The sequence below is a fragment of the Zootoca vivipara genome, chromosome 11 (assembly GCF_965207765.1).
Source record: "Zootoca vivipara chromosome 11, rZooViv2.hap1.1, whole genome shotgun sequence".
Classification (NCBI taxonomy): domain Eukaryota; kingdom Metazoa; phylum Chordata; class Lepidosauria; order Squamata; family Lacertidae; genus Zootoca; species Zootoca vivipara.
In genome coordinates this window covers 11,020,694-11,047,797 of record NC_142594.1, presented here as the reverse complement: position 1 = coordinate 11,047,797, position 27,104 = coordinate 11,020,694, and the positions used below count along the sequence as shown (strand labels likewise).

General features: G+C 42.6%; 1 protein-coding gene across 14 annotated transcripts; it reads left to right on the top strand.

Annotated features, from left to right (window-relative positions):
* The first annotated feature begins 312 nt into the window (after positions 1-312).
* On the top strand, positions 313-26,547 carry CTNNB1 (catenin beta 1). Of its 14 annotated transcripts, none has more exons than XM_088653668.1 (16): positions 313-677; positions 16,681-16,739; positions 17,573-17,800; positions 17,881-18,134; positions 18,349-18,587; positions 18,673-18,874; positions 19,582-19,726; positions 20,900-21,003; positions 21,790-22,128; positions 22,303-22,461; positions 22,882-23,001; positions 23,668-23,818; positions 23,908-24,029; positions 24,667-24,727; positions 25,319-25,539; positions 25,785-26,547. In XM_088653668.1, exons 2-15 carry the CDS (start codon positions 16,727-16,729, stop codon positions 25,525-25,527), a joined length of 2,346 nt encoding a protein of 781 aa, XP_088509794.1. In that variant the 5' UTR covers positions 313-677; positions 16,681-16,726; the 3' UTR covers positions 25,528-25,539; positions 25,785-26,547. The 14 variants fall into 14 exon arrangements, with proteins under 14 accessions (XP_088509794.1, XP_088509796.1, XP_088509799.1 ...); XM_088653670.1 differs by having other exon boundaries at positions 406-930; XM_035128829.3 differs by lacking the exon at positions 313-677 and adding an exon at positions 1,444-1,573.
* The last annotated feature ends 557 nt before the right edge of the window (positions 26,548-27,104 follow it).

The following is a 27,104-nucleotide window of genomic DNA, read 5'->3' as shown; positions in this document are numbered from 1 at the left end:
CTTAATCTCAGGGTCGTGGGTTAGAGTCCTACGTTGGGTGGATGATTCCTGCATTTCAGGGGGTTGGACTAGATGACCCCTGGGGGTGCCTTCTAACTCTCAGAATAACCCCCCCCCCCTGTATTCAGGGAGGGTGGGAAATTCCTTCCAAGTGGTATGCATGATGGCAGATACTAGGGATCTTTGGGGATTTAGGCTCCCCCCCAGAAAATTCCTGCAGTCTCACCACCCGGTGAGGTCGGGGGGGGGGAGGTATTTCCCCACGTGGCCTTTGGAGGAGTCGTCGTAGCCCTCGACGCCAGCCTGAGACGACTCCTCCCAGCTCTGCGAAGATGGAGAAGAGGCGGAGCGAAGGCAGAAACAAAAGCTCGCGAAAAGCTAGGCTGGTTTGGTTGCTCCGATTCTTCAGCCTGTTGGGGAGGCTTGGTAGCTTTCGGTTAGTGGACAGGCTGGAGGAGGAAGGCGCTGCCTTTCTAGACTCGTCCTGCCTCCCAAAGTCCACGTGGGGATCGTCCCGCATCGTTTACGTCCCGTACTGAAACCTGCCAAAGTTTTAAGGCAGACCGAATCGCTCCTCCTCCTCCACGTTTTGGAGTCACTTCGTCAGCTCTTCACGTCGGGTATTATTCAGGATTGCGCCGGAGCAAGTCCTCTTGCCCGGCGAAGTTGAGATATTTGTGAGTTGATGCGCAACATTTGTGAGTGTGAGGGCGTCCCGATGTTTGCAACATCGACGTAGATCCGAGTTGGTAAAGGAGTTTGGAGACGGCAAAAAAACAGCCGAGTGCTTCGATTAATAGGCGTGTTCTGATCAGTTAAGGCTATTAAGAACTCGCCATATTAATATCCAGCGCAGCCTAGGAAGGAAACTAAGATGGGACAACCCGCTAAGACAAAATCACGATCCCCGCCGGTTAAGAAGGCCCCTTTGTAAGTGGTTGTGGGTGCAACACAAAACACCCCTCAGTCATCGATGGGGCAGGGAGTGCCACCCTCTGCACGTTACCTTGGAAAGCTAGTTTTGCTCCCAGGAAAGCGTACAAAGGATTGCAGCCACCGGAGCACGCGTGCTCTTTCTTTGCGACCTAGAACTTGGGAGCATCTATATTGGTAGGGAAATCTGGCATAGGGAAAATATACTTGGGCAAGGCTAGGCGACGTGTTTGTGTGGGAAACACACACACCACCCTACAGGGTGGTTTTTGCACCGTCGAGGCACTTCCAGGTACTGTCTTCTAAACTCCTCGGGCTGTTTTCGCTCACCAGAAACCACGGGGGGGGGGAGAGAGAGAAAGTGGGGTGTTTGCTTTGGCCCACATCTCCGCGGCGAATTTGTTTGGAGAAGAACTGCAGAGCAGGCTCTTCCCACTGCCTCCGCCCGTCCCCACAATCTCCTCCCCGGCCCTCCGTCGTAGTAACTAAGTTTTAAGGAGTGGCTGCTCTGCTGCGGGGAGGGGAAGCGAGAGCAGCAGCCGGAGGAGGACAGTTCCCAGCCCGCCGCCGAGCCCAAGAATCCCGGCTCTGCAGCAGACCCTGCTCCCCAGGTTTCCTTCGGGAGGGGGAAAAGCGATCAGTAAGTTGACGCGACACCGGAAGCCCGGAGCAGAAGGAGGGAGCGTTGATTCCCACGGATCGGGTCGCTCCGGATAACCGCGGGGGTGCATTTAAAGTCGCCGCCTTCACTTTCGCTGGATGCAAATATGGGGTGGGTGAAGGGTTAACGTCGTCCCCCCACTCAAAAGTACTGTATTTGCAATGGAGAAAAGGGGGGGGCATGCATGCTACGTTTGCAAGGGGTTTGTGTCCCGGGAAAACAGCCTGCAGGCAGCTCCCCCCCCCCCAAAGCAGCAACTTCTCTCCCAGGCGCCTCATTCCCAGCCTCTCCAAGATCGGGGAGGGGGGGGGAAGAGGGAGAGGGTGCCTCTCCTTCTGCACCCCTCCTCCTCAACGGCCTTATCACACCTCGCCGGATCCCTGCACCCGTCCTGCCTCGTCCCTCCACAGCCCCTCCCCCCTCCGAGCTCCCACAATCCCTCATCCTTCCCGAGTCTCCGCTAGGCCATTTGCCTAGCAGCCCCTTCTCTTCGCCAGCGACTTCGCTCGTCTCCCTCCGCCGCGCTCTTGTGTATGTGTGTGAGTATGCGCGCGAGCGAGCGAGCGCCAGACTGAGGGGAAGCCAGCCGGGCACTATTTCTCCTCCTTCCCCCCCCCCCCACCTTGCGCGCGCGCTGCTGGGTGGGTTTAGCCTGCGCGTGGAATGCTGCGCGCGGCGAGGCGGCGTCGGCGGCAGGATACCATGCGAGCGTGCCCGCCGCCCTCGCTTATAAGAAGCTCCTGGCGAGCGGCGCCATTTTAAGCCTCCCTCTCTCTCTCGCTCTCTTGACTGCTGCTCGCTCTTGGTGCTCGGTGGCCGGCGGAGGCGGCGGCGAGGACGGGCGAAGGGAGCGCTCGCGGAGGCGCCTGCGTGGCCCGCGCTGCGGCGGTTAGCGAAGGGGGCGAAGGCAGCGGCAGCAGCGGCCGGGGGAGCAGGAGCCGCGAGGAGAGGAGGACCTTGCGCGCTCTCGCCTCACCGCCAGTGTTAGTACCGTTTCGGGGCGTCCTACTGTTCCCTCCTCACACGAAACTTGGCCTTGGTCCCAGCACTACTACTTCTGAGGGGGGGGGAGAGTATAATTGTGTGTTGTTGGGGGGGGTGAGGGAGGCTGTAATTTTGCCTCATAAATAGATTGGGGTGGGGTGGGGAATAGATACTCCTGTCTTAAAAAAAGTGAGGGACGACGACGACGGGGTTTTATTCTTGGGGGGGGGGCGCCTCGCGCGTAAGAAAAGGCAGAAAGCAAAGGAGACCCGGAAGGCGTTTCTGTAATTTCGACGTTGCGTTGAGGCGGGGGATAGACACCCCCAAGATTTAAAAGGGTGGGCGCCGTTGGGATCAGGTTGCGGGAATGTTTCCTCCTTTCTCCCTCTCCCCCCCCCCCCACTTCTTGTGTTAAGGGTGGAGTGCAACTTCTCGGGTTTTTAACTCGCAGCCTTGGCCACAAGGTGGGACCTCTTTTCCCTGTCTGCTCGGGTGAGGTCGGGACCGCGAGCCGGGCAAGTAGGCGGCGTGTGCTACGCTTATTTTTGTTATTTTGTTATTTTTGTTATTTTGTTATTTTTGTTATTTTGTTCTGGGGCGAGCCTTGGCATGTGTACCTCGGGGCGTATTTGGGGGGGCGGGGAGGCGAGAGAGAGAGAGAGGGGGAAAAGGGGCAAGCGCGCCGTAAGCTCCGAAACGTGCGACAAAAAGCGTCCGGGGGAATCGGGAAGGTGGGGAATTGCTGCAGGCGATCCGGCTCCTCGGGGCAAACGGCGGCAGCGGCGTTTTCTCCGCCGAGGTCGTGGAGCGACTTGCTGGCGGGTTTTCGCCCCCAAGGCTCGGGTTAGGGGGATGGTGGAGGAAGCGGGTGTTTGGGAAGGTAGAGGGAGGGGGGGGCGAAGTCTCGGGTTTGTTTGGATTGTGTGTAATTAACTCCACCGCCTCGCTGCAGTCAGCAGCACCAGATATCTGTTGCATTGTGCGGTGGGTTTTTGTTTTTTTGGCCTTGCATGGCAAAGAGGCTCTTTTGGTTTGTCCAGCTCTGTGAAAGTGTGGGGCGGCTTAGATTCCCGCCGCTTTGGTTCCGAGTGGAAAAGCAAGGCGTGCCAGAGATTTGGGCGGATTGCATAGGAGCTCTTTCCAAAACATCTTGGGTGGCACAAGGATCTTTGAGAAGGGTGGAGGCGACCTTGATAAGGAAGGGAAAGTGTGCTGCTGAGTCTGTTGCGGGGGAACGATGAAGGCTGTAGGCTTTCCTAAATGTTCTATTCGGGTCTCCCCTCGTGAAGATGCTAATTCGCCCTCAGATTCCTGTTCTTTCACGGAGGACTGACTTAAGCAAATCCTGACACTGCTAACTGCAGCTGCCATTTTTCTAGATAGCATTAGAAGAGAAAGTTGATACCCTCTCTTGGAGGTTTGAGAAGAAACAGGCTCAACAATATCTAGAATTCCCAAAACTATTGTACATGCTGGTGTTCTGTTGATTCTAAGTGTTTGAGCAGGCATTGCTGTAACATCCTGCATTTTCCTCTTTTTGCCTTCCAAATGCGTACAGTGAAATGTGTGGTATGAGAAGTATGTAGAAAAGAGCTTGTTTTTTTAAAAAACCCAGTGGGAGCTTAATAGCAGGTAAACCCAAAATACATCACTGTTTTAAGTTCCAGTTGGTCCAGGGCATACTAAACTACTGTGAAGCTTTAATGGTGTTTTGGCATTTAACTTTTTTGGGTTAGGCACCTCCATAAACATTATCCATGCTTTTAAATATTTCACACAAGTAGACCCAGAGACCTAGTAAAATTGGCTGAGCGCCCTCAAAACATGACATACCAGCAAACAAGCTGGGACTTGAGAAAAAAGGTTAAAATGCACATTCATAATTTACCTCCACTTGGTTTCACAAAGATTACATATGCCAACCAAGTACATCCCTTGGTCTTTTAAACTAAGTGGCATTATTACTTGTTTTAAGTGTTTCAACAAACTATAATTTCTGTTTTGAATGGAATCCAAATCCTAATTAAGAACTGCAACAGAAATGGAGAACTTGTGCCCCCTCCTACAGCTCCCATAATCCCTGATTATTAGACACTCTGAGAGTTGGAGTTCAACATCTGAAGGGTCACAGGTTCCTCATCCCTGAACTTTGTATATTATGACAAGACATAGTTTAGACTAGAATTCTAAAACTTCAGGCATTTGAACGTTGTGTGGCTTGGAATAAAATTAGATTGTACTGTAAAGGCAAAGCTTTTGGTATCTAATACAACTTCTAAAACAGAGTGGGGGCATGCTTGTATCTTAAATTTGTAACTTGTATCCAGGTATAGAGGACTTCAGACCCTTATGACAGTAGGGCATATATTCCAGTTTAATGTTTCTGTTGAAGTTTAAATTTAAAATCTAGCATGTTGTGGAGCATCTCTGCCATCTGATCCAATTCAGGCCAAGCCATAAATGGTGTTAAATGTTATAGATGTGAATATATATATGAGGGTGCACCTTCAAAATACATAACTGTACCCTTTGCAACTAAATCTAGAGTTACTGGTCTAAAACAAGAGCTTGAACATCTCAAAAATTTGAAGTTATTCTGTGGCAGATAACAAACTTGTAGTGTGAATGCTTTTGAGTGGCTAAAACTGTTCAGCATCTGGGTATTGAGGCTAATATTTTAAGAAGTGCGTTCTGAGAGGAATGTCATTGAGGGTGGTGCTCTGTGACAATTGTGTTCACAGTCAGTACCTGTATATAACTTCTGTATACCCTCATTCTTGTACCTCTGCTGTTTCATACGTAAAGTGATTCCTGCATTGGAAAAAATTGGGAACTTTATTTTGGTAAAACCCTAAATGCTGCAAAAATATTTACCTAAAGAATAATTGTTATTTGTAGTAATTCAGGTGAGAGCAAGCAGTTATGGCACAGCTGGTATCTGAATCTAGATTTGCAGCTCTGCCCTGCTCTTTCCAACAGCCAATACTGCATGTACCAAAAGGGCGCCATATGGTACATCTGGGTTACACTTGCTGCTCTTTTCTGGGAAGATTAAAAAGTTAGGTGATGGATTTTAAGCATTAGTGTGGCATTTCAGCTTTTGAAGCAGATTGTGGTTAGCATGAACAAGTTCATAGTGGATAGTAGGACAGCTAGTATGGTGATCAGATGTGTATACTGCCATGTGAGTATGCTTTCTATAAAGTCATGCTTCCAGGCCTATATATTGAACCTTAATGAATATAGACATTTATACTGTATGTTGGGAAGCTGGGATAGACATTTAGTTAATAATAGTTGTCAGTAGAGCTTTGCAAACACAATGTTCAAATTACAGATTCTTAAAAATGCTTGGTGTTGGGGGAAAATAATATTGCATATTGGTTCATAGGCAGGGTAAGTCTTATGAACTAATTCATAACTTAATTGAGAGTAAAGTACAGTACTTGTACACTATAGGTCAGTTGTTTAATAGGCAAGAAATAATATAAATATTTATTTATTGAAAAAAGCATGCATAGCTAATAAACAATTGTGCATCAAACAACTCTGATCTAAAATACTTGCAAGATGGGGCTTGACAAAATTAAATGAAAGATATTAGGGTGTCAGTAAATTTGTGTAATAATTCTTGGATATTTGTTTTTAACAGGTGTTTAATCTTGGCCAATCCTAGCTTTCTATTGTTGAGTTTTAACTTTAAACTTGTCTGTTAGGGTTTGTAACAGAAAAGTACAGCTGTCCTAAGTTTGGATGTCTCATAGTTGGTAATTCCATTCCTAAACATCTTACCATAACGTGGATGCATAGGTAGCTTAACCAGTTGTCAACAATAAATTGGAGATAAAAGCAGAATGGTGACATTAGAAGTACTTTCATGACAAAGTAATGAATATTTATGACACAAGTTGAGGAATATAATGTTCCACTAAAATGCTGTTTGTGTCTTTAGCAAGTAGTTGCATGTTAAACTGGGATGGTCAGTAATTAAAGGCTGTAGGTGGAACTGTATTGTTAAGAGCTTACTGGAACAACAGATTCTGAGTGGAATACCTAAAAGAGGAAGAGGAGATATTTCATAGTAGAAGTGTTGGCAAATTTAAATAACTTGCTATTCTAGATTTCCTGTTGGTTTTATAGGAAGATACTAACACATCCATCCATCAGAACTTCAGCCTTGAAACATGTAGAGCTATTTCACTACATGTCCATGTGTTGTCGGTTGCACCATATTCTAGTTCTTTGCAGCATGACAGTATTTTTGTATTGTCAGAAACATACTTACTGCATGCACATTCAGTTCTGCAGGCATGCATAATTTGAGATGGTCTTAAATCATGTGGGGGTTTAAGATAGGAATTATGAGAGTTGGAAATGGATAAGCTTGCTGAAGGCAATCATAAGGGTTTTTTGTGGGGGTGGTGAGGGAATGAGTGTAGCATGTCCTGCCTGACTCAGCCAATAATTGATCAGTGGTGAGTGTTTACTTAGCAAGAAGTTGGTAGAACTGTAACATGACAAATGCCATGAGTTAGGTCTTAAATAGTGAATTAAAATGTTAGTTTATAGACTTCAGAAAGTTATCTGAACCGTGTTTCAAAATAATACAGCAGTGCTGAACATCCAGAGGTTCTCTGGTCTGCATTGCAAAGCAGAGGGGAGTTTATGGTCTATTAGTGAGGCATAATTGGTTATTTCTCCAGTTGGAATAGAAATCTTGATAGGTAAAGCATTAACTGGTCTATTGGCTTCATTTAGCATCAAACTGCTTACACTCATGCAGCCACCTTTCCATGAAGGGCTGCTTGCTATAGCTGAATTGGCTCTCTAGCCTGTCATAAATTCAATATATCACAGAAAGTTTCTCCAGTAACTAGGCAGACCAAGAACTTGAGTAGCTGTCAACTGCTTAAGAACTTCCCTGGCCAAGATATTTTTCAACATCCCTGAACTGTATTAAGTTACTGGACTGTGTTTCTCTCCCCAAGAAGACATGGGCCTAGTTTGCACAATCCGATCTTAACTTAATAAGCATCATGCACCTACACATAAGCATTTCTGTTTCCACTTTGTGAGAACAGGAAAGCAAACCAGGAACCTACAGTTAACCATTGCTTCCCATTGCAGGATCTACTTTTAACATGAAATTTTCTGAAGAAAACCCACAGTGAATGTATCTTGCTTTATGATAAACAGATCTAGAAATGTGCAGGCTGCATAGTGTACCTTCCGTCAAGCAAGCTTGATTATTATTTTTTAACCCCCTCCCCTGCCCAAAACCAGGCTTAGCGGCTTTTTTATTTCACTTAGTTGAGATTCTTATAAGAACATATTAATCTGGGTAAGATGGTAATAATAATAATAATAATAATAATAATAATAATAATAATAATAATAATGGCTGGGTTTCCCCAGGTTGTGTGTATAGACAGAACTTAAGATGCATCATAGTAGAAACTACTACTGTATGCTCAAACAGGATTGCTTGATAGAACGTTGCTACTTAAATGTTAATGCTGGTATGCATGAATGGCACAACAGCAGAAGTAACCATGTGGATGATGTGGAAGTGACCATCTTCTCCTGTAATTTATTACCTGCAGGAAGGCTGGCTAACTTCTATGGCCTGCTAAAGTTCTTGACCCTGTTCTACTGCACTTCCTCTGTAGGAGGAAAACAATTAAGTTGATAACACTAGACAATCTGATAGGTCTTTAGAGAAGTTGTCCTTAAGTAATTTGAGTTGAAAATTCTATACCCAACTTAAGTTGCAGCTAGCATATTCAGACCCTCTGAGCAAATTGTCTGAATGGATACCTGCATGTGAGCACCCTCTCCAGTTGCAATAGTTTCATTTTAAAAACAGGTTTTATTTCTGGTCATTAATTTTTTTTTAAGTTACTATGGGTTCTTTTGTAATTTTAATATTAAAATTTTGGACCTGTTTGGGCCAACATGTTCCTATGTGATGGGCTGGTGGTAGTTAGAATTGGGCAGTGTTTCTGTGAGGGGAATTTCCTTGGTGTCTTAGGTTTTGCTCTTTAAACAGTATATACTGCAGAGCTTGTTGAGTGTAATATTGAAGTAAATTAAAAGAAAAAGAATGCAAGTAAGGACATAGTTTTGTTGGTGTTCACCAGTTTTTCACTTGGGGGAGAGCTAGAATAATACAGCAGAGACTGCACACAGTTTCTAATGAGGGGAGAAAATGCAACCTTGAATTCTCAGGAGGATAGGGAAAAGGAGTGTTTAATCATTCTATTTTGCACTCACATAATGTAGTGGAAGCAGTGTGTGTATGAGGAACTTCCATTACAAAAACACCTGCATTTTGCTGTTTAAAACTCTATACAGTGTATCGCTTCACTTAAAGCTCTAGCTTGGGAGAAGGAAAACTAATATTCACTGCAAGCTAAATGTCTGGAAAGGACCCTTATTTTGGTTCTTCAGAAGTATTTCTCCTACAACAGAAAAATAATTCTTTGTTAAGTTACATGTAAGTGTGGGGGGCATGAAACCTACTCCTAGACTACTACTGTATATTCCTGCGTATAAGACTACTTTTTAACCCAGGAAAATCTTCTTAAAAGTCGGGGGTCGTCTTATACAGGTATTCTATTATTGCAAGTTTAAATATGGTGATGTTGACGCTGGATAAACTTGCTTTCTTTGAATCACTGTAATAGAAATTAGTGAGTCACTGGAGTAATAGTAAACTTTCACCTGCATATGATAGTAACTGAACATGTAGTAACATTTCTTTCACTTCTCCAAATGGCAGAACAAATTTTCACTGAGGTCTTGGAGCTTTTTAAGTTTCAACATTCAACACAGCAACACTGCAGGCACAGTGTTGAAAGAATTATGGAGGTGCCTGAGTCAAATTTATTTATCTGAATGCTGCCAGGTTTATTGTAAATTTTTCTAAAGCTTTTTTATATGGCACATAGTTCTAATTTCAGAAAGTGAAGAAAAGGATTATGGCGCGGTACCTCAATCAGGTGTATAAACCGTGTCGGTCAGTGAACATTTGAAAAACACCTGTTTAGAGTAAGATACTCAGCTGATTCACTGACATAAGCAGCATGCAGTCTTTCTTCCCTGATAGTATTGGGTAGACCAGCCTAAGAACAGGTCTGTTATTTTCCCAGACCTTGTAAATAAGTATAAATAAAGACTTTAAAATAAAGTAATAATAGTAGTAGTATTATTGAATGCCTTTTATATTTAGCTGCTTGTGAAGATTGTTTGGAAACTGCAGCTGGAACAGAATTCAGTGGTCAGGTTGCTAACTGGGGCAAGGTGGTTTCAGCACAACCCTGGCCCAGAAAAAAGTTGATTTTGATCTATTAAGTCCTGCGTGTCTCAGGATCCCAATACATCATGGACCATATGTATGCCCATATGCGCCAACCTGGACACTGTGATCATCTGAGGCCCTCCTTTGTCTGTCTCCTCCATGGGATATCTGGAAGGTGGCAACACAAGAACAGGCCTTTTCAGTGGTGGCTCCAGCTTGTGAAATGCTCTCTCCTAGAAGGCTGTTCCAAGTGTGATTGTACTAGTAGCATGCCCTAAACCAGGGGTAGGTAACCTAAGGCCCGGGGGCTGGATGTGGCCCAATCACCTTCTAAATCCGGCCTGTGGACGGTCCGGGAAGCGGTGTGTTTTTACATAAGTAGAATATGTCCTTTTATTTAAAATGCATCTCTGGGTTATTTGTTTGGCATAGGAATTCATTCACCCCCCCCAAAAGTCCGGCCCACCACATGGTCTGAGGGACGATGGGCCGGCCCATGGCTGAAAAAGGTTGCTGACCCCTGCCCTAAACAGATTGCAGATATGGTTCTGCAATTTGCTGTCAACATTCAAGACATTCAGATTTCTGCATAAAAGAAAAAAGTTGCAAATTTTAAGAGAAAAAGCTTTAATCCAAGTAGATTTCAGGGACCATTAAGAAGAAACCTAGAGGAATACATAGGTGACTAGATGGTTCTGAGTCAATTTAGGTACCATTGGCTTTGGGATGGACTAGAAGTCAGAATTGTCCCTTGCTAGCAGTGCTAGAGGGTACCATAGTTTTTTTTTACCCATAGTTGCATTACATTTTGTGCCAGGTTGATCCTGAGCCTGAAAAGAGGCTTTTAAATAGCATGTGCCTGTTAGAATTTGCACCAGATGGGCAAGCTTTAAAGATAATGCTTTTTATGTCAAATAACACAAACACAGACAAGTGGGCTGTAACTTGTAAGGCTGTACATATAAGCAGCTGCTTAATTAGTGGACTTGTAATAGAAATGCAATACGTAGGGAAGCTCAAAATTTGAGCCTGCTGTAGATGTATTAAATTACAACACCACAAACCATTGAAGGGATGCGGGTGGCGCTGTGGGTTAAACCACAGAGCCTAGGCTTTGTCGATCAGAAGGTCGGCGGTTTGAATCCCCATGACGGGGTGAGCTCCCATTGCTCGGTCCCTGCTCCTGCCAACCTAGCAGTTCGAAAGCACGTCAAAGTGCAAGTAGATAAATAGGTACCGCTACAACGGGAAGGTAAACTGCGTTTCTGTGTGCTGCTCTGGTTCGCCAGAAGCGGCTTAGTCATGCTGGCCACATGACCTGGAAGCTGTACGCCGGCTCCCTCGGCCAATAACGTGAGATGAGCGCCGCAACCCCAGAGTTGGTCACGACAGGACCAATGATCAGGGGTCCCTTTACATTTACCACAAACCATCAGACTTCATTTCCCTTGCACCCTAGAATAGCAGTTGCTATTCTGAAGTGGACAGTATTTCTGAATTGAGAGTATTTCCAGAGCATACTTTGTATACTGCCTAGAGCAGGCATCCCCAAACTTCAGCCCTCCAGATGTTTCGGACTACAATTCCCAACTTCCCCAACCACTGGTCCTGTTAGCTAGGGATCATGGGAGTTGTAGGCCAAAACATCTGGAGGGCCGCAGTTTGGGGATGCCTGGCCTAGAGGTTTTTACAATCAAGTGGTATATAAATTTTGTTTAATAAAACAATAAAATAGAGCTGCTGTAGTGTAACGGATAAAGAGACTGAGTTATGAATTTGATAAGTTCCCACTTCTAAGTTATCTTGCCTCTGTTATGAACTCACTAGGTGGCCCTAAGCAAACTACTCTCTCTGCCTCAATCCTAATCTTATGTGGAGGAAAATACTGATTATGCATTGTGAATTGAACACTTGAGCACTCTACAGAAGTTTGTTTGATGCTACTAGTATTGCTTATTCCATTAGTATTTTATAATTGCCTCTCCTTTGGTGAAACTGTGTAAACATGCTTGTATTAATATTAATGGGTTGTGCTAAGAGCCCAAAAGTGCAGTTAGGTACAAGTTTTAGATAATCTGGTTCATAGGTGCAGATGGTTAAGCCTGTAGAACAAATTCATCTGTTCATCTGCAAAAATGTTTTCCAGCAAAATTTAGGAAATCTGTGCTCCACTCTTTAAGAAGATAAGGTTTGAAAAAGGGATTGCTACTGAGAAAGGGGTCTGCATATTGAACTGCCTGGTGTCCAAACCTTCTGTCCATACGAAGAATGGGACATTGCTGTAGTCACAGCTTGCCTACCATCAGACTATAGTGAGTCCAATATTATCTGCATTAAAACACACCAAAAAACAAACAAACCTTGCAGCACTGCTGTTGCACTGGTTCTTTGATGCAAGTTACTCTGCCTGTATGTTTTGTCTGGTAAAGCTTCATTAGTCTGCTTGCTTGTGTTCCATTATATGCCATCTGATATGGATTTCATTATTCAACTACTGCATCTTGGGTTAAGAACCTAAAAGGTGCTAATATGAGCAGATTCCAGCAACTGATGTAATAGCATAAGATGATTTGTTGAAGCTACGACTAAATGACTAAACAACAACGACTCCCACATTAGAGAGTAGCATCCTTCTTGCTATAAAGTGAATACAGGTAAAACAAATTAATTTCATTAATATATTTTCATGCATTGGGTTGCCAACATGGCGCCCAAGGGACGCATGTGCCCAAAGGATTTCCCCTTCCTGCTGAAACTAAGCTTTATTATAGCCAGTAGAACAGGTTGTGGCATGTACTTGGTTGCTGTGTGTGTGGTGCCCTTGACAGTTTCTGCACTTTGCAGATGTGCCCATGGGTCCTAAAAGGTTGGCTACTCCTGCATTAGAAGTGTTCCTAAATGTAACTGACTGCTTTGCACTGAAAGTGTTTAGGCTGCTGCTTCAGGATAGCTGCCTGATCAACAACAAATTTTGTTGTGTCTTGTTAAAGTAACCTGGGCTCATCAGTTTTGATTCTTTTGAATATGCTATTAAGACTTGTAAACATTTTATTACTTGAGTTCACAACTAGATTGAAAACAATTTCAATATTTCTGCTGGAGAGTCTTATTTATAAGGAACATTAGAGGCATGTGCTTTTGTGATTAGGTTAGTTGAAGTGGTTAATAAGCTGTTCATTGGAACAACTAAATTTCATCGGAACACATTAGATTTTGAATCTGTTGATTTCTGAAGCAAAACATGGATGTACTTTCAGTAATAGTAAAATAGAAGGGGAAGAAACCTGTCTTAAAACCTGTTGGCTATGTTAGGGAGGAATGTGTGTATTTTGGAAGGAAGCAAGAACTGTTTTTCTAAGCAAAGGCAAAATGTTTACTCAAGAGATACCAGAAGGAAATGTTTCAAAATTGATGAATGACTATTATATAGGATTTTTTTTGAGAACAGGTTATAACAATGTATAAAATCCATAGCAAAAATTGGTAACTGAAGAGGTGGTGTGTAGGGAGAAGGGATGAATGTATTTTGAAATGATAGTTATTTGTTGGAACCATACATGCAATTCTATAATGTATACAAAATTATTTTGTACTAACCTTAGTTGCACATCTGGGGTGGGGGCTGAAACAGTCAAAGACTGGAGCCTTAGAAAAACAGATGGATATTCATGCTAAGGAAATATGATTCCCAGACAAAGCGATATCTGCAAACTTGTCTAAACCTATGGCAGAAATAATGTCTGCATGATAGAACCAGATTTTAAATTCCTTTGAAACAGCTTTGTATTAAAAGTTGTATTCATAGCAGTGATTTTGCACAGTGCACAGGACATCTCCAGAGCATCTATGTAGACACTTTGATCTCTGTTGAAACTTGCAGGATAGCTGCAGTCCTCCTTCACTTTAACTACCAGGCTATTAAACCACCGTTTTAGCAATGCTCAGAGGATGCCTTATTGGCTGTGTGAATACATCGATTAAATTTCATTAACCTTGTTGGTTGGCATCCTGAAGGGTGAGCACTGAACAAGCCAAATACAGTGGTACCTCGGTTTACAAACAGTCCCATTTATGAATGCCTCCATTTACGAACGGCGCAGACCCGGAAGTGTTTACATCTAGGTTCCACGGCGTCGGATGTGCAGACGCGATTTGCACAGCTCGCACATGCGCAGAAGCACTCTAGCGGTGCTTCGCGCACACGCAGAAGCGTGCCTTTAGGGAGTGAATGCCTCCGTTTACGAACGCCTCCGTGGAACAGATTGTAAACCGAGGTTCCACTGTATAAGTAGGTCTGACCACTTCCTTCCAGATACCAGGTTTCCACACTTAATGAGGCAGTGAGGGGTTTCTTTTGGAGGGGGCTGTACCCAGCACAGCAGATAGGAAAATAATTGTTTAGCATTTAATTGCAAGTTTGCATAACTAGTTATGCAGCATGTAAACTAGGATGCTTGATATGAAGTAGGAAGACTACATAGCAAATTAACCAACAAGAAAATAGTCAACTCTAAGAATAAAGGCTGGAGTTGTACAGGCAACTCAACTTACGTGCATTTTAATTTGTGCTCATTCAGCTTTATATCACTCCTTTGGTTCCTGTTATATGGCATACTTCCACAAATGCCAGTAGTTTTGCAAAAGGGATTGCAGGTGATAGTCTTAAATTGGTATGTGGGGGAGGGAAGGCAGCAAACAGAAGAAACACTATTTGGCCTTTTCATCCAGGACAAAGTTGAGGGCTTAATTGTATCTTGCTGGAAAGCTATGTTGGTAAGTGTATATCCAGATGTATTGGAGTATATAGGATTAACCCTCTTGTGATCTTTATCACTGACTCTTGTCAGTTACTACTCAATTCAGAGCTGGGGAATCTTCCACCCTGAACCAGATTGCCTTCTGGTCAGCATGTGCATGCCAGTGGTGGGCCAAGCAATAAGCACAGATTTTACCTTTTTACAGTAGGCTTATCCAGACTAGAGATGTAAAATTTCCAGATATTTTGAGGGTGGTGGGCCAGGGTGTGTGTATGCTTTTCTCACTTTTTTGTGGAGGGAGAGGGAACTGGAAAAAAATAAGTTTTTATTACAGCTTAGCTTATACGGAAGTTAGCACCTCTGCTTTTGCTATGAGGAGCAGGCAAAGTAACAATAGAAACAGGAGCCATCAACAATACAGTAAAACCAGTCATTATTTTGAAAATTATCATGTCTCCTCCAGTTCTCCCACAGTGTCAAGCAAACATAAAACACTCATTTCCATAAAAATAGACGGGGGAATAAACCTCAATGAACACATGAAATTTAATCAGTTTCCTGATTATCACTTTCCGTTTGTTCCTTCGTATTGCAGTTCTAAAAATGGATGATTTGCTCAGATTAAACAAAGCTAGTCCAGGGAACAGGACTGAAACAGGTCCACTACCTATGTCAACAAGGCGGCCACAAGCAAAGAAGGCAATGAATCATTCTTCCTTCTCTTGTGGCAATGACAGTGCCCTCCAAGAGGCAGAAAGCATCTTGCTCTTACATTTTAGAGGTGTACTTTTTGTATACAGTACAGTGGTACCTCGCTAGACGAATTTAATTCGTCCTGTGAGTCGCAAAAAAATTGTTTTGCGAAGCGGCTCCCATAGGAACGCATTGAAGTGCGGTTTCCCATAGGGTGCCTCGCAAGACGAAATTTTTTCCCCGTCTTGCGAGGCACCCTATGGGACAGAAAAAAATAGTCTTGCGAAACGCGCCATAGGAAACTACGTCTTGCGAGTCTCCAGTTTTTCGTCTTGTGAGGCATTCGTCTAGCAAGGTGTGCTCAGTGTACAGGAATATTATGATCCGATACTGTATACAGACTTGCATAAACATTTTGGGGGCCTAAATATACGCACACCTTGTATTAAAACATAATCCAGTTTTTCTATTTTTCATAAAACAAAAGTCTGTTGGGGGGGGGGGGAAGTGTATTTTTCCTTATTTTAATATCCTGGGCTTCCACGTGTATAATTCAGATGAAGCTTTATTTGAGTTTAGGGAAACACTACCAAGTGCGAAGCAGAGCCCTTGAGGGCTGTGGCTTTGAGTGTGGCCTGGGCAGAGTTCTGAGGGCCAGGTAGAGAAGCCAGGAGGGCTACATTTGGTCCTGGCCTGAGCTTCCCTATTTATTGCTGCTCTATTTCAAAGATTTCCCTGACCTTGCAAAGATGCAACTCCTTCATTCAACTTAATAGAAACTAATCTTTAGATCATAGGTCATAGCCTAGCAGTTGCATTGTTCTCAAGGTCACCTTTGAGTTGCTGTCGCAAGGCCTCCATCACCCAATAACATTTGGGCTAGGAGTGTGGCAGTTACTTTCTCTGCTGTAGTTCATTAATAGCAGCTCACAGTTTCCCTGCAAGGAAACACAATCTTCTAACAACAGTGTTAATGTGAGCAATAAGAAGATCCAGATGTGTAGTTTATGCCTGGGTTTGGTTTCCTTTGGAAGGAAGTTGCTGGGTGTGTATTGGTATTGTAATATTTGCATTCATTCCAAATGCTCAAGTTGAGCATAGGTTAAGGTACAGTTTAAACAGCTGAAGTCCACTGTTCCCACTTCAGATTTCTAGAGAGGCAGTTCCTGAAATTGCTATTTGCTGACAGGGCCAGGCTCAGAGTACTGTATAGGATGGCCTACAAATATTAAATTATGCTAGTTTCTTTAGCAAAGCTATGTCTTATTACTTAGTTGAATCGTACCTTAGATCCTACTATTGAAACCTAAAAGCCAACAAATCTCTTAACTATATATTTTATTGCATTTTAGGGTCTGAAGTGCAGTAGACCACAGTTCTGGGAGCACATCAAGGATCATGGCAACCCAAGGTGTGTCTTTTATGTAGCCATCAAGTTACCGATGGTTCATTGTGATTGTTTCAACTCTGGTCTTGTTGGATGTGGGCACAAATTCTCAAGACTTAGCAAATAACAGCTCTGTGTGTCCAGGGAATTAAGGCTACATGGAGTTGGCCTGTTCTGGTAGTTTCACTGAATTCTGATTTTAGGTTTACTTTGAACAGAAAGTGATAGAGTTGCAGAACTCTGAACAGAGCAGAAAATGGAAGTCATTTCAAGTACATTCAGGCTTCTGGGTGGGCTTGATACAACTCCAAAATACCAAACTTTTCTCCCTGCCCAACAGACATTTAGTTAGCTTGTACTTATAGGAAGAGAAATACTGTTCTGTAAATCAAATTTCAGGGTTTTTTTGTTTCTAGAATTTAATGTGTTTGTAAAACAAAAATAATGGCAAGAAGATCAGTACATATTTTAATGCTTCTGGATCATGGCCAGTAAGCATTAGATGGAAGACTTGACTTGTGGGGCTGCAGATAAAAGCTCAGGTGAATGAGTGAAGGGCTTGTTGAAACAAAATAGTGTTTTACTATACAGTAGTGACGAAACTATAGTGGCAAAACAAACAGCAAGGAAGGGGTAATGTGGACTTCTCTTAAATGGGATTTCCTCGGCTAAGGCTCTTTCTTGTCTCCTAACCAATAACTCTTCTGGTGTGTGATACAGAGAAGAGCCTCTTCAGGTCTTAAATGGGGTGACCATATAAATGCATAGTGTAGATAACTTGTATTTGTCCAAATCCAGGATTTTGCCAAAATGATGTGTAATGTTGAAGCAAGCTCACTGTTAAACATCTCTTGCAGCTGACTTGATGGAGTTGGACATGGCAATGGAGCCAGATAGAAAAGCAGCTGTCAGCCACTGGCAGCAACAATCATACCTGGATTCTGGTATCCACTCTGGTGCCACAACAACAGCTCCCTCTCTGAGTGGCAAGGGAAACCCTGAAGAGGAAGATGTTGATACCACCCAAGTTCTATATGAGTGGGAACAGGGATTCTCTCAGTCCTTCACTCAGGAACAGGTTGCTGGTAAGTACAGTCTTGTTACCTAAACAACTGCCTACTTCCTTGTCACTCAAGTTGTTAAAAAACGCTTGCTCCTGTTCCAGATATTGATGGACAGTATGCTATGACGAGAGCACAGAGGGTGCGTGCTGCCATGTTCCCAGAAACATTGGACGAAGGCATGCAGATCCCATCAACACAGTTTGATGCTGCTCACCCAACAAATGTGCAACGCCTGGCTGAACCATCCCAGATGTTAAAACATGCTGTGGTTAATTTGATAAACTACCAAGATGATGCAGAACTTGCAACTCGGGCCATCCCAGAACTGACCAAACTGTTGAACGATGAGGACCAGGTAATGTGCATGTAATTATTGGCATGTAAGTAATGAGTCTTTTTCCGTGAGCCCCACAAGGGACACTTGAGTTGGACTGTGCTGTTTCACATTGGAATTGTGCCCCCAACGTTCATAGTTTTCCTGTGTTGAAGGTGTTTTAGTGACCTTATTATCATACCTTGAAAAGTTCATGAACATCAAAACAAGTAACTCTTTAAAATGCCTTTTGTAGGTGGTGGTGAACAAGGCCGCAGTTATGGTTCATCAGTTGTCCAAAAAAGAAGCCTCCCGCCATGCTATCATGCGCTCTCCTCAAATGGTTTCTGCCATTGTGCGTACTATGCAGAATACAAATGATGTGGAAACAGCCCGTTGTACTGCAGGTACACTACACAACCTCTCTCATCACCGTGAAGGCTTGCTGGCAATCTTCAAATCAGGAGGCATTCCTGCTCTTGTTAAGATGCTTGGGTATGTAGATAGTTGACATGACACATCTTTCCAACATCTGTCAGCCTTGGACTGGAGGTTTGCTAACCTAAACTTTTCTTCCTAGTTCTCCCGTGGATTCTGTGCTTTTCTACGCCATTACTACTCTTCATAATCTTCTCTTGCATCAAGAAGGCGCCAAAATGGCTGTTCGTTTAGCTGGTGGTTTGCAGAAAATGGTTGCCTTGCTCAACAAGACAAATGTTAAGTTTTTGGCCATCACAACAGACTGCCTGCAGATTCTTGCATATGGCAACCAAGAAAGCAAGGTAACTATCAAAGCATTTTAAAGTGTTTTGAGTATGCAAAGGACAAATAGTACTGTATTTACTCGAATGTAACGCGCACTTTTTTGGCCAAATTACTTTGTGAAAATTAGGGTGCGCATTAGATTCGATTGCAAGCTTGAAAAACACCACTGACATAGCAAATACTTTGGTTTCAAGGTTTTGAAAATTGAGATGCGCATTAGATTCGCATAAATATTGTAGTCTTGGGAGCTCAGAAACACTAGCAGCAAACAGGAAGAAACACCTTCCATAGTTCTTTTAGTGACCAAAAATCCAATAAGTCTATGCAGGCGGGCAATGGCAGAAATGTCAAAAGAGCCCACATGGCATAGTGGTTAGTGTTGGGCTGGGGAAACCCAGGCTCAAATTGCCACTCAGCCATCAAAAGCCCACTTGGTGACTGGCTGCATCTCCCAAGGGTCTTCTTTGTGGGGCACCCACAAAGAATGTCTTCTCTTTAGTAATGTATCTGGTACATTCATTTATCATTTTGGTGTGAGGCCAAGATTCATTTGCTTGGGCGTTTCGAAGGTTTTACTGTTAAATGTGTTCTTCTGTAGTTATTTATTTTTAGCTGCCCCTATTCATGTATTTTTATATTAAATAGTGTTACTCAGGAGGAAAGGTAGGATATAAATGAAATGAGTAATTACTGCTTTATTTTTTTGGGGAAAAACTTTTTGCAGCTTATCATTCTGGCCAGTGGTGGACCCCAGGCTCTAGTAAACATAATGAGGACCTACACCTATGAGAAACTACTGTGGACCACAAGTAGAGTGCTAAAGGTGCTGTCAGTCTGCTCTAGTAACAAACCAGCAATTGTAGAGGCTGGTAAGTATCTCTTTTATGGCAACACTATCACATCTTGTTTTGCCTCTGTGGCAAAGCTTATGGATACGGTTAGATGTAAAATTTTGAAGTTCGGAAAACCTGGTTTTTAAATTTTCAGAAAAATTGATAAAAATGCTACGTTAGCACTTCTTTTTTTCTTTTCCAGATTGAAAGTCATTCTGTTACTTTAGAAACATAAAATATAACTATGGACAACTTTAATAGGCATAAAATTATCACAACTAGCATATTAAAAATATAGTGCATCCAAACAGCAAGTGAAATTTAACTTTTCATTCATCACTGTTTGCTATGCAACATGTCTACTCCACCTCCCATGTTTTGCCCATGAAACCTTATGTAGTTCCTCACATTGATGTGTGTGGTCTGTTAACCACTTTAGTTACAACCGGTACTATATACTTAAATTAGTTTATTTCACATTTTAAAGACTGTTTTACAGCATTTAATGTTTAAAATATTTTCATTTCTTTTTTTCTTTCATAACACTTCTCTGATTGCCACAACAACACATATACTTTCAGGCCCTTTTTGTTGCTCTATATTTTCTTCCAGTCCTTTGAGGTCTAGTGAAGAGGAACAGAACAAATGCATACCACATGCATGCAAAAACAAAAGTGAAACCTTTTTCTTTTCTGGTGACAACAGCACCTCCTAAAGGAAGAAATGTATCTTGTTCTTGCATTGGAGAGTTCAGTTTGTAACCTAGGACTTGCTTCTCCTCACAGAAATTAGAATAATCTGATACCATACATATTTTTAAAAAATGATTTATAAAATATTTGAAGCCCTTATCTTAAAATATTTTATTCATCATGTTAAAATAAAACATTCCATAATCTATTTTTTATTTTTCCAGGGGGGGGGAGGCTTCAGGAAAATATTTTGAAAAAAACCCAGTTATTTTTCCGTTTTCCCCCCCGGGCCTTCACATCTCTAGATATGGGAGGTGTTTCAAACCAATTGGAATGCTTTGAGTTTAGACAATTATTGTTCGATAGTACTTTTAACTAAGGTGCCGCATATAAGTAAAACAAAAGTTAGATGGTGCCATGCCACTTTACAGTGAAAGACTGAATGTCCCATGTAAAGACGAGGTCGGAAGAAGGCTACATGATGATGTGAAACCTAAAATACCTAACTGCTCTTTAGGTGGAATGCAGGCTTTGGGACTCCACCTTACAGATCCAAGCCAGCGGCTTGTTCAGAATTGTCTCTGGACTCTTAGAAATCTTTCGGATGCTGCAACTAAGCAGGTAAGGAACAAGAACTTATAAGGTTATCATAAACGGCAAAGCTATAAAGTGTTCCCAAGTATCAAGCTAGGTTGATAAAAGTCACCATGTAAATGCTCCTTGCAGTAAACCATGGGTTGAATATTGCCTGGCCCCTGAATTATAGAGCCGTGATACTAGTATTGAGGTATAGGGATACCATGCTGATTAACACAAGATAGTGGCATATTGCAACAGCCAATTGTTAGTGGGAGCATGGAAGAGATGATCTAAGAAATAACGTGTCCAGGTGAGGAATTCTTACGACAGACTGAAATGAGTGAGGAATTTGAGGTGCCTGACTTTCTTCCTCATTCTTACAATGTTTTTATTTAAAATTATATGCTGTCCTTTAATGAAGCATATTCCAGGCTAGTGTGAATTAAAAAATTATATTCTGCCTATGGATATGCAAATACTTCCCTAGGACTGTTTTCAAATGTGGGGAAAATATTGAAACTGATGAAGAGAGATGCCTTCTAATGATAGCACTGCTGATTCAGCTAACGCTCTTGCCTCATCTCATATTTTGGATGAGCTGTTCATGTTTGTTTTTCAAAGTGCCAGTTGCTAGGGTGGATCTACTTTGGGCCTTTTCATTGTTGTGTACTTTGCTGAGAAGCACTGTTAATTTCTGATCAGCCATCCCTTTAAATTTCCTATATGGATAGGAAGGTGAGATAGTAAAAATAGTTCTTACGGAAACTTGGCATTAATAAAGGGTCAGGTACAGAGAAGCTGGTGTTAATGCATGCTGTCTTCTTACAGGAAGGTATGGAGGGTCTACTGGGAACCCTTGTGCAGCTATTAGGGTCAGACGACATCAACGTTGTAACCTGTGCAGCTGGTATCCTGTCTAACCTTACTTGCAACAACTACAAGAATAAAATGATGGTGTGCCAAGTGGGTGGCATTGAGGCTCTTGTGCGTACAGTTCTCCGGGCTGGTGACAGGGAAGATATCACTGAGCCAGCTATCTGTGCTCTCCGTCACCTCACTAGTCGGCACCAAGAAGCTGAGATGGCACAGAATGCAGTGCGTCTCCATTATGGACTTCCGGTGGTGGTTAAACTCTTGCATCCGCCATCTCACTGGCCTCTTATCAAGGTAACAGAATTCAAAGTATAATCCTGTCTTCGGGGGTGGGAGAGGACAGAGGTTTGTGAGGATGGTGGGAACCCAAAACTATAGTTCCAGTTGCACTTTCAAATGCTGAAGCGAGGTTTTTGAGTGCCTTGCAGGATGTCTTTAACTTTCTAACGACCTTCCTTGTAATTACAGGCTACTGTTGGTCTGATTCGCAATCTTGCTCTCTGTCCAGCAAATCATGCTCCGTTGCGTGAACAAGGTGCTATTCCAAGACTAGTCCAGCTGCTGGTTAGAGCACATCAAGACACCCAACGCCGTACGTCTATGGGTGGCACACAACAGCAGTTTGTGGTATGTGACGCTTAATGATGAATGGCAGAAATAAGTGCAGCAGGGTCTCCTTTGTCTAACCAAAGCGTCAAATAATGCAACTACTTATCTTGCTTTTCCTGCTATTGTGTTAAAATACTGTAGGCGACTTACTGCTGAGGCTAATTCTGTAATGGCAGACAGGAAGAACTTACTGGTGGACGTCTGTAAGTGTTCACTAAACTTATTGCCGTACCTGATATTCAGGGATACATTATTCCACTATAAAAGTGGTTTTAACTTTTATCTCTGCACTTGCAAAACTTGACTGCTCACTGAAAAAAACACTATAAATATGCCAATATAGACTAGGTATCAAAGGCATCTTTGATTTGTCAGGATCTCTGTAACTAATACCTGTGTAGTAATTAACCCCCCCAATCCCTCATGTTTCTTGCGCAGGAGGGTGTTCGTATGGAAGAAATAGTTGAAGGCTGCACTGGAGCCCTTCATATCCTGGCTAGAGATGTCCACAATCGAATTGTAATTAGGGGTCTAAACACCATTCCACTATTTGTGCAGGTAGGTAATGTTTCTGGGCAAGAGAATACTTGGAAGAGTTGTGATCTTATGGAAAGAGTGTGGGAAACAATTTTTAGAAACTGCTCAGAGTTGATTTCTAGCTGCAGCCTTATCCGAGCACAGTATTGGCAGAGTTTTAGTCAATATACCACATATTTGCATAGAAATAAAGAATTTGGTATTGTGTACAGAATTTGGCTTCCTGAATTTTTTATTTTATTTTTTAAAGTTGAAAATGTGATGGCATGGTGCCCGAGTCTCTAAAACTGAGGCGGATCTTACTACATTCATGTAGTAATGTGCCCACTGCCCAGAAAAATAGGGTCTGGATATTTACCTTTGCTCACTATTAGGACCACCAGACTGGCTGTAATTTTCCAGAAAAAATAAATAAAGGAAGGCATCTGGTCCAATTAGTTGAGCTGTCAGTGGCCTTGGAACCCAGCTTGTACCAGACAACACATGTGCACCGAATTCATGATCTCATCCTCATTAGTGAAAGTTGAATTTCTCACCAGAAAGTAGTGTTTGATTTATCTAGGGGCCTGCAGGAACCAAACTTTGCTCAAGGCCCTAAGGAAGAGATTTTTTTCTTGACAATGCTTGTAGTTTGTGCTCAAACAACATGCCCTACAATGTCTGTCCTGCTTAATGTTTTCCTTCTAGCTGTTGTATTCCCCTATTGAGAACATCCAGAGAGTGGCTGCAGGTGTACTGTGTGAATTGGCTCAGGACAAAGAAGCAGCGGAGGCAATTGAAGCAGAGGGAGCTACAGCACCACTGACGGAACTTCTTCATTCTAGGAATGAGGGTGTGGGTAAGTGGAGGAGGAGGAGGAGGAGGAGGAGAGAATTGGGCTTGGTGGTATTTGGATTCCTCTGCTAAAACTCTCTTCTCCTTGAACAGCGACATATGCAGCTGCAGTGTTGTTTAGAATGTCCGAAGATAAACCACAAGATTATAAGAAACGGCTTTCGGTCGAACTGACGAGCTCTCTCTTCAGGACTGAACCAATGGCTTGGAATGAGGTCAGTTAAACAGCTAGATACACAGCTAACAGTATTCCTTTAATCATGGAGTTGAAAGGGACCCCAAGGGTCATCTAGTTCAACCCCTGCAATACAATAATCCTGTCCCTGGGTGGGCTCAAACCACCAACCTCCTGGTTAACAGCCGGACACGCTGACCCATAGCACCATATGCCCACAAACAATAACATTAAGCTTGGACTTCTGTAGTGGGTTTCAGAGCAGTTTTCAGATAAAAGCCATCAGTTGTGTTCCTAAACTGTTCTGTGGTGTGAGTGAGCCTTTGGATTCCTAAATGCTGTTGCTAGATTACTAATGGCAAATAAACAGAAACCATATAATGTTCCAATTAAACGCCTGATTGTCGCTTACACTAGAAGTAGTCTCCCAATATTAAAGTTTCTATTAATGAGACTATTGCAGAAGAATCAGCCTTAGTATGGCAACTTGGTCTGCTTCATATGTGCTAGCTACATAGAAAAATAGCTGGAGCTGACTGTTGCGTACTTGTAGCCAAATCAGTGCAGGCCTATATAACATTAAGTAACTCTTGGAACAAATTCATAGATGATGGGTGCTTCTGGAATTAATTTCCTGCCTCTGCTGAGAGACTTAATTATTTGCATATTCCCTACAGACTGCAGATCTGGGACTTGATATTGGTGCCCAAGGAGAACCTCTTGGCTATCGCCCAGATGGTATGTATCAATTGCAGTAAAACCAAATATACTCAAAATGCCTTTAATGAACAACTGCAAACACATTAAAATGGTAGCATCTTAATTGAACCTTCGTTATTTGCGCTGTTCCATGGAACAATGCCACTCAAAATGAGTTGAGCAGCCTCTTTGTGAGAGCACCTCGCCAAGTTATTCTAGATTAATTGCCTCATTTTCAAATGCTACGAAAGTTCCCTGATGTAAAGCGTTTTTATATATAAAAATGTGCTGGTTGTGTAAATGTAGACACATCTGTTTTATGGGCAGGTAAAAGCAAGCTATAAGCGTTTCTAGTCTGCATTTCAGTTGTGTGCATTGTAATAGTATTGCTGTTCTGGGTTTTCAGCAGTATGCAGACTAATGGCTTGGCTGGAACTTGCTTATGCTTCTGACAGTAGCATGCTATTGACTTGCCATTTTGTCCATACAACTTCCAGGCTAGAAAATGTGACTTCAGTGTGGCTGGGTTATGGAATCTCACCCACTGATGTTTGGAGCTTCTGTTGCACCTAACATGTTAACATGCTCCTCCCCCCCCTTTCTCCCCTCTGCCATCCTTAACTTTCTTAGATCCTAGCTACCGTTCTTTCCACTCTGGAGGATACGGTCAGGATGCCTTGGGTATGGACCCAATGATGGAACATGACATGGGGGGCCACCACCCTGGTGCTGACTACCCAGTTGATGGGCTGCCAGATCTAGGACATGCCCAGGACCTTATGGATGGGCTGCCTCCAGGTGACAGTAATCAGTTGGCCTGGTTCGATACTGACCTGTAAATCGTCCTTTAGGTAAGAAGCTCCACCTACCTACCAATCTGAGAATTTGGCTGGCAGGGAGGGAACGGCTTTGGGTTGGTTCGTGTTGGCCATAGACGCGCGTTTCAAAATTGCAGTGTCTGCTTTCAACTTGACTCATGATACTGTCTGTCAGAGTGATTTACTTAGGTGTGTCATGATGTAGGCTTGATGCAGTTCTAACCTGAGTAACCATTCCTGTTGTTTAACCCTGATTCATTTTTTTTCCTCCCACACAGCTGTATTGTCTGAATGATCTTGCATTGTGATTGGCCTGTAGAGTTGCTGAGAGGGCTCGAGGGGTGGGCTAGTATCTCAGAAAGTGCCTGACACACTAACCAAGCTGAGTTTCCTATGGGAACAACTGAAGTAAACTTTTTGTTCTGGTCCTTTTGGTCGAGGAGTAACAAATGGATTTGGAGAGTGACTCACAAAACGAAGAATGCACAAGAATGAATATCACAAGATGGAATTTATCAAACTCTAGCCTTGCTTGTTTAAAACTTTTTTTAATTTTTAAATCTCTTGTAATGGTACTGACCTTGCTTGCTTTTAAAGTAGTTTTCTTTTCTTTTTTTTGCAGTAACTGTAGGGTTTCTAAGTCTCTGTGTTTTTAAGTTATAGTGAACCTGCTACAGCAATTTCTGATTTTTAAGGATCGAGTAATGGTGTAGAACACTAATTCATAATCACTCTAATCGTATTCTGAGAAGTGTAACATTGTGTAGCCTTTTTGTATAAAAATTAGACAAATAGAAATGGTCCAATTAGTTTCCTTTTTAATATGCTTAAAATAAGCAGGTGGATCTATTTCATGTTTTTGATCAAAAACTTATCTGGAGATGTCTGGGTAGGGGCCAGTAAGAACTGTTGTATGGAACCTTGTATTGGACAGTTTACCAGTTGCCTTTTATCCAAAGTTATTGTAGCCTGCTGTGATACAGATGCTTCATGAGAACAGTTATACAAATGGTTCAAAATTAAAGTAAACTTTTAAATTCACTTTGTTGTGTTATTTCAGTTATTCTCTATGAACTAAATTTGATGAAATGCAAAATGGTAGTGGGTAACTGTAGGAGTATCTATGCCCTAATGCTAGGGTGGGAGGTATGAACTTCATCTTTTGACATTTTCATGTAATGCCATCTGATAACAGATTTGCAGTGCAGTCCTATGCCTTGATAACTACCATGTGCTCAAAGGGGTTTTACGAAGTGTGTCCAGGATCTTAACATTTCTAATCTCGGATAAAATGTAACTGAGAAGGTTTATAGATGAAGAAAGGTATTGGTAGAATCCTAAAAAGCAACATTTCAGAAATTGCCACTTTGAAGAACTATTGGGGTTGGCCATATTCCTCTTCGAGTACTATTCCAGGTTTGTTGCAAAATCCAGAAAACCATCAATACAGTATCTCTGTATCCCTTGCCAGAGAAGTGTCTTGTGATAGTTGCCTCAGGCAACTTCCAATTTTTAAAGGTCAAAAATAGTATCTTGGATTCACTTTGTAACCAGCGAGTCTCTGTAATGCTTCCTTATGTATTGGCGAATTAGGAAAT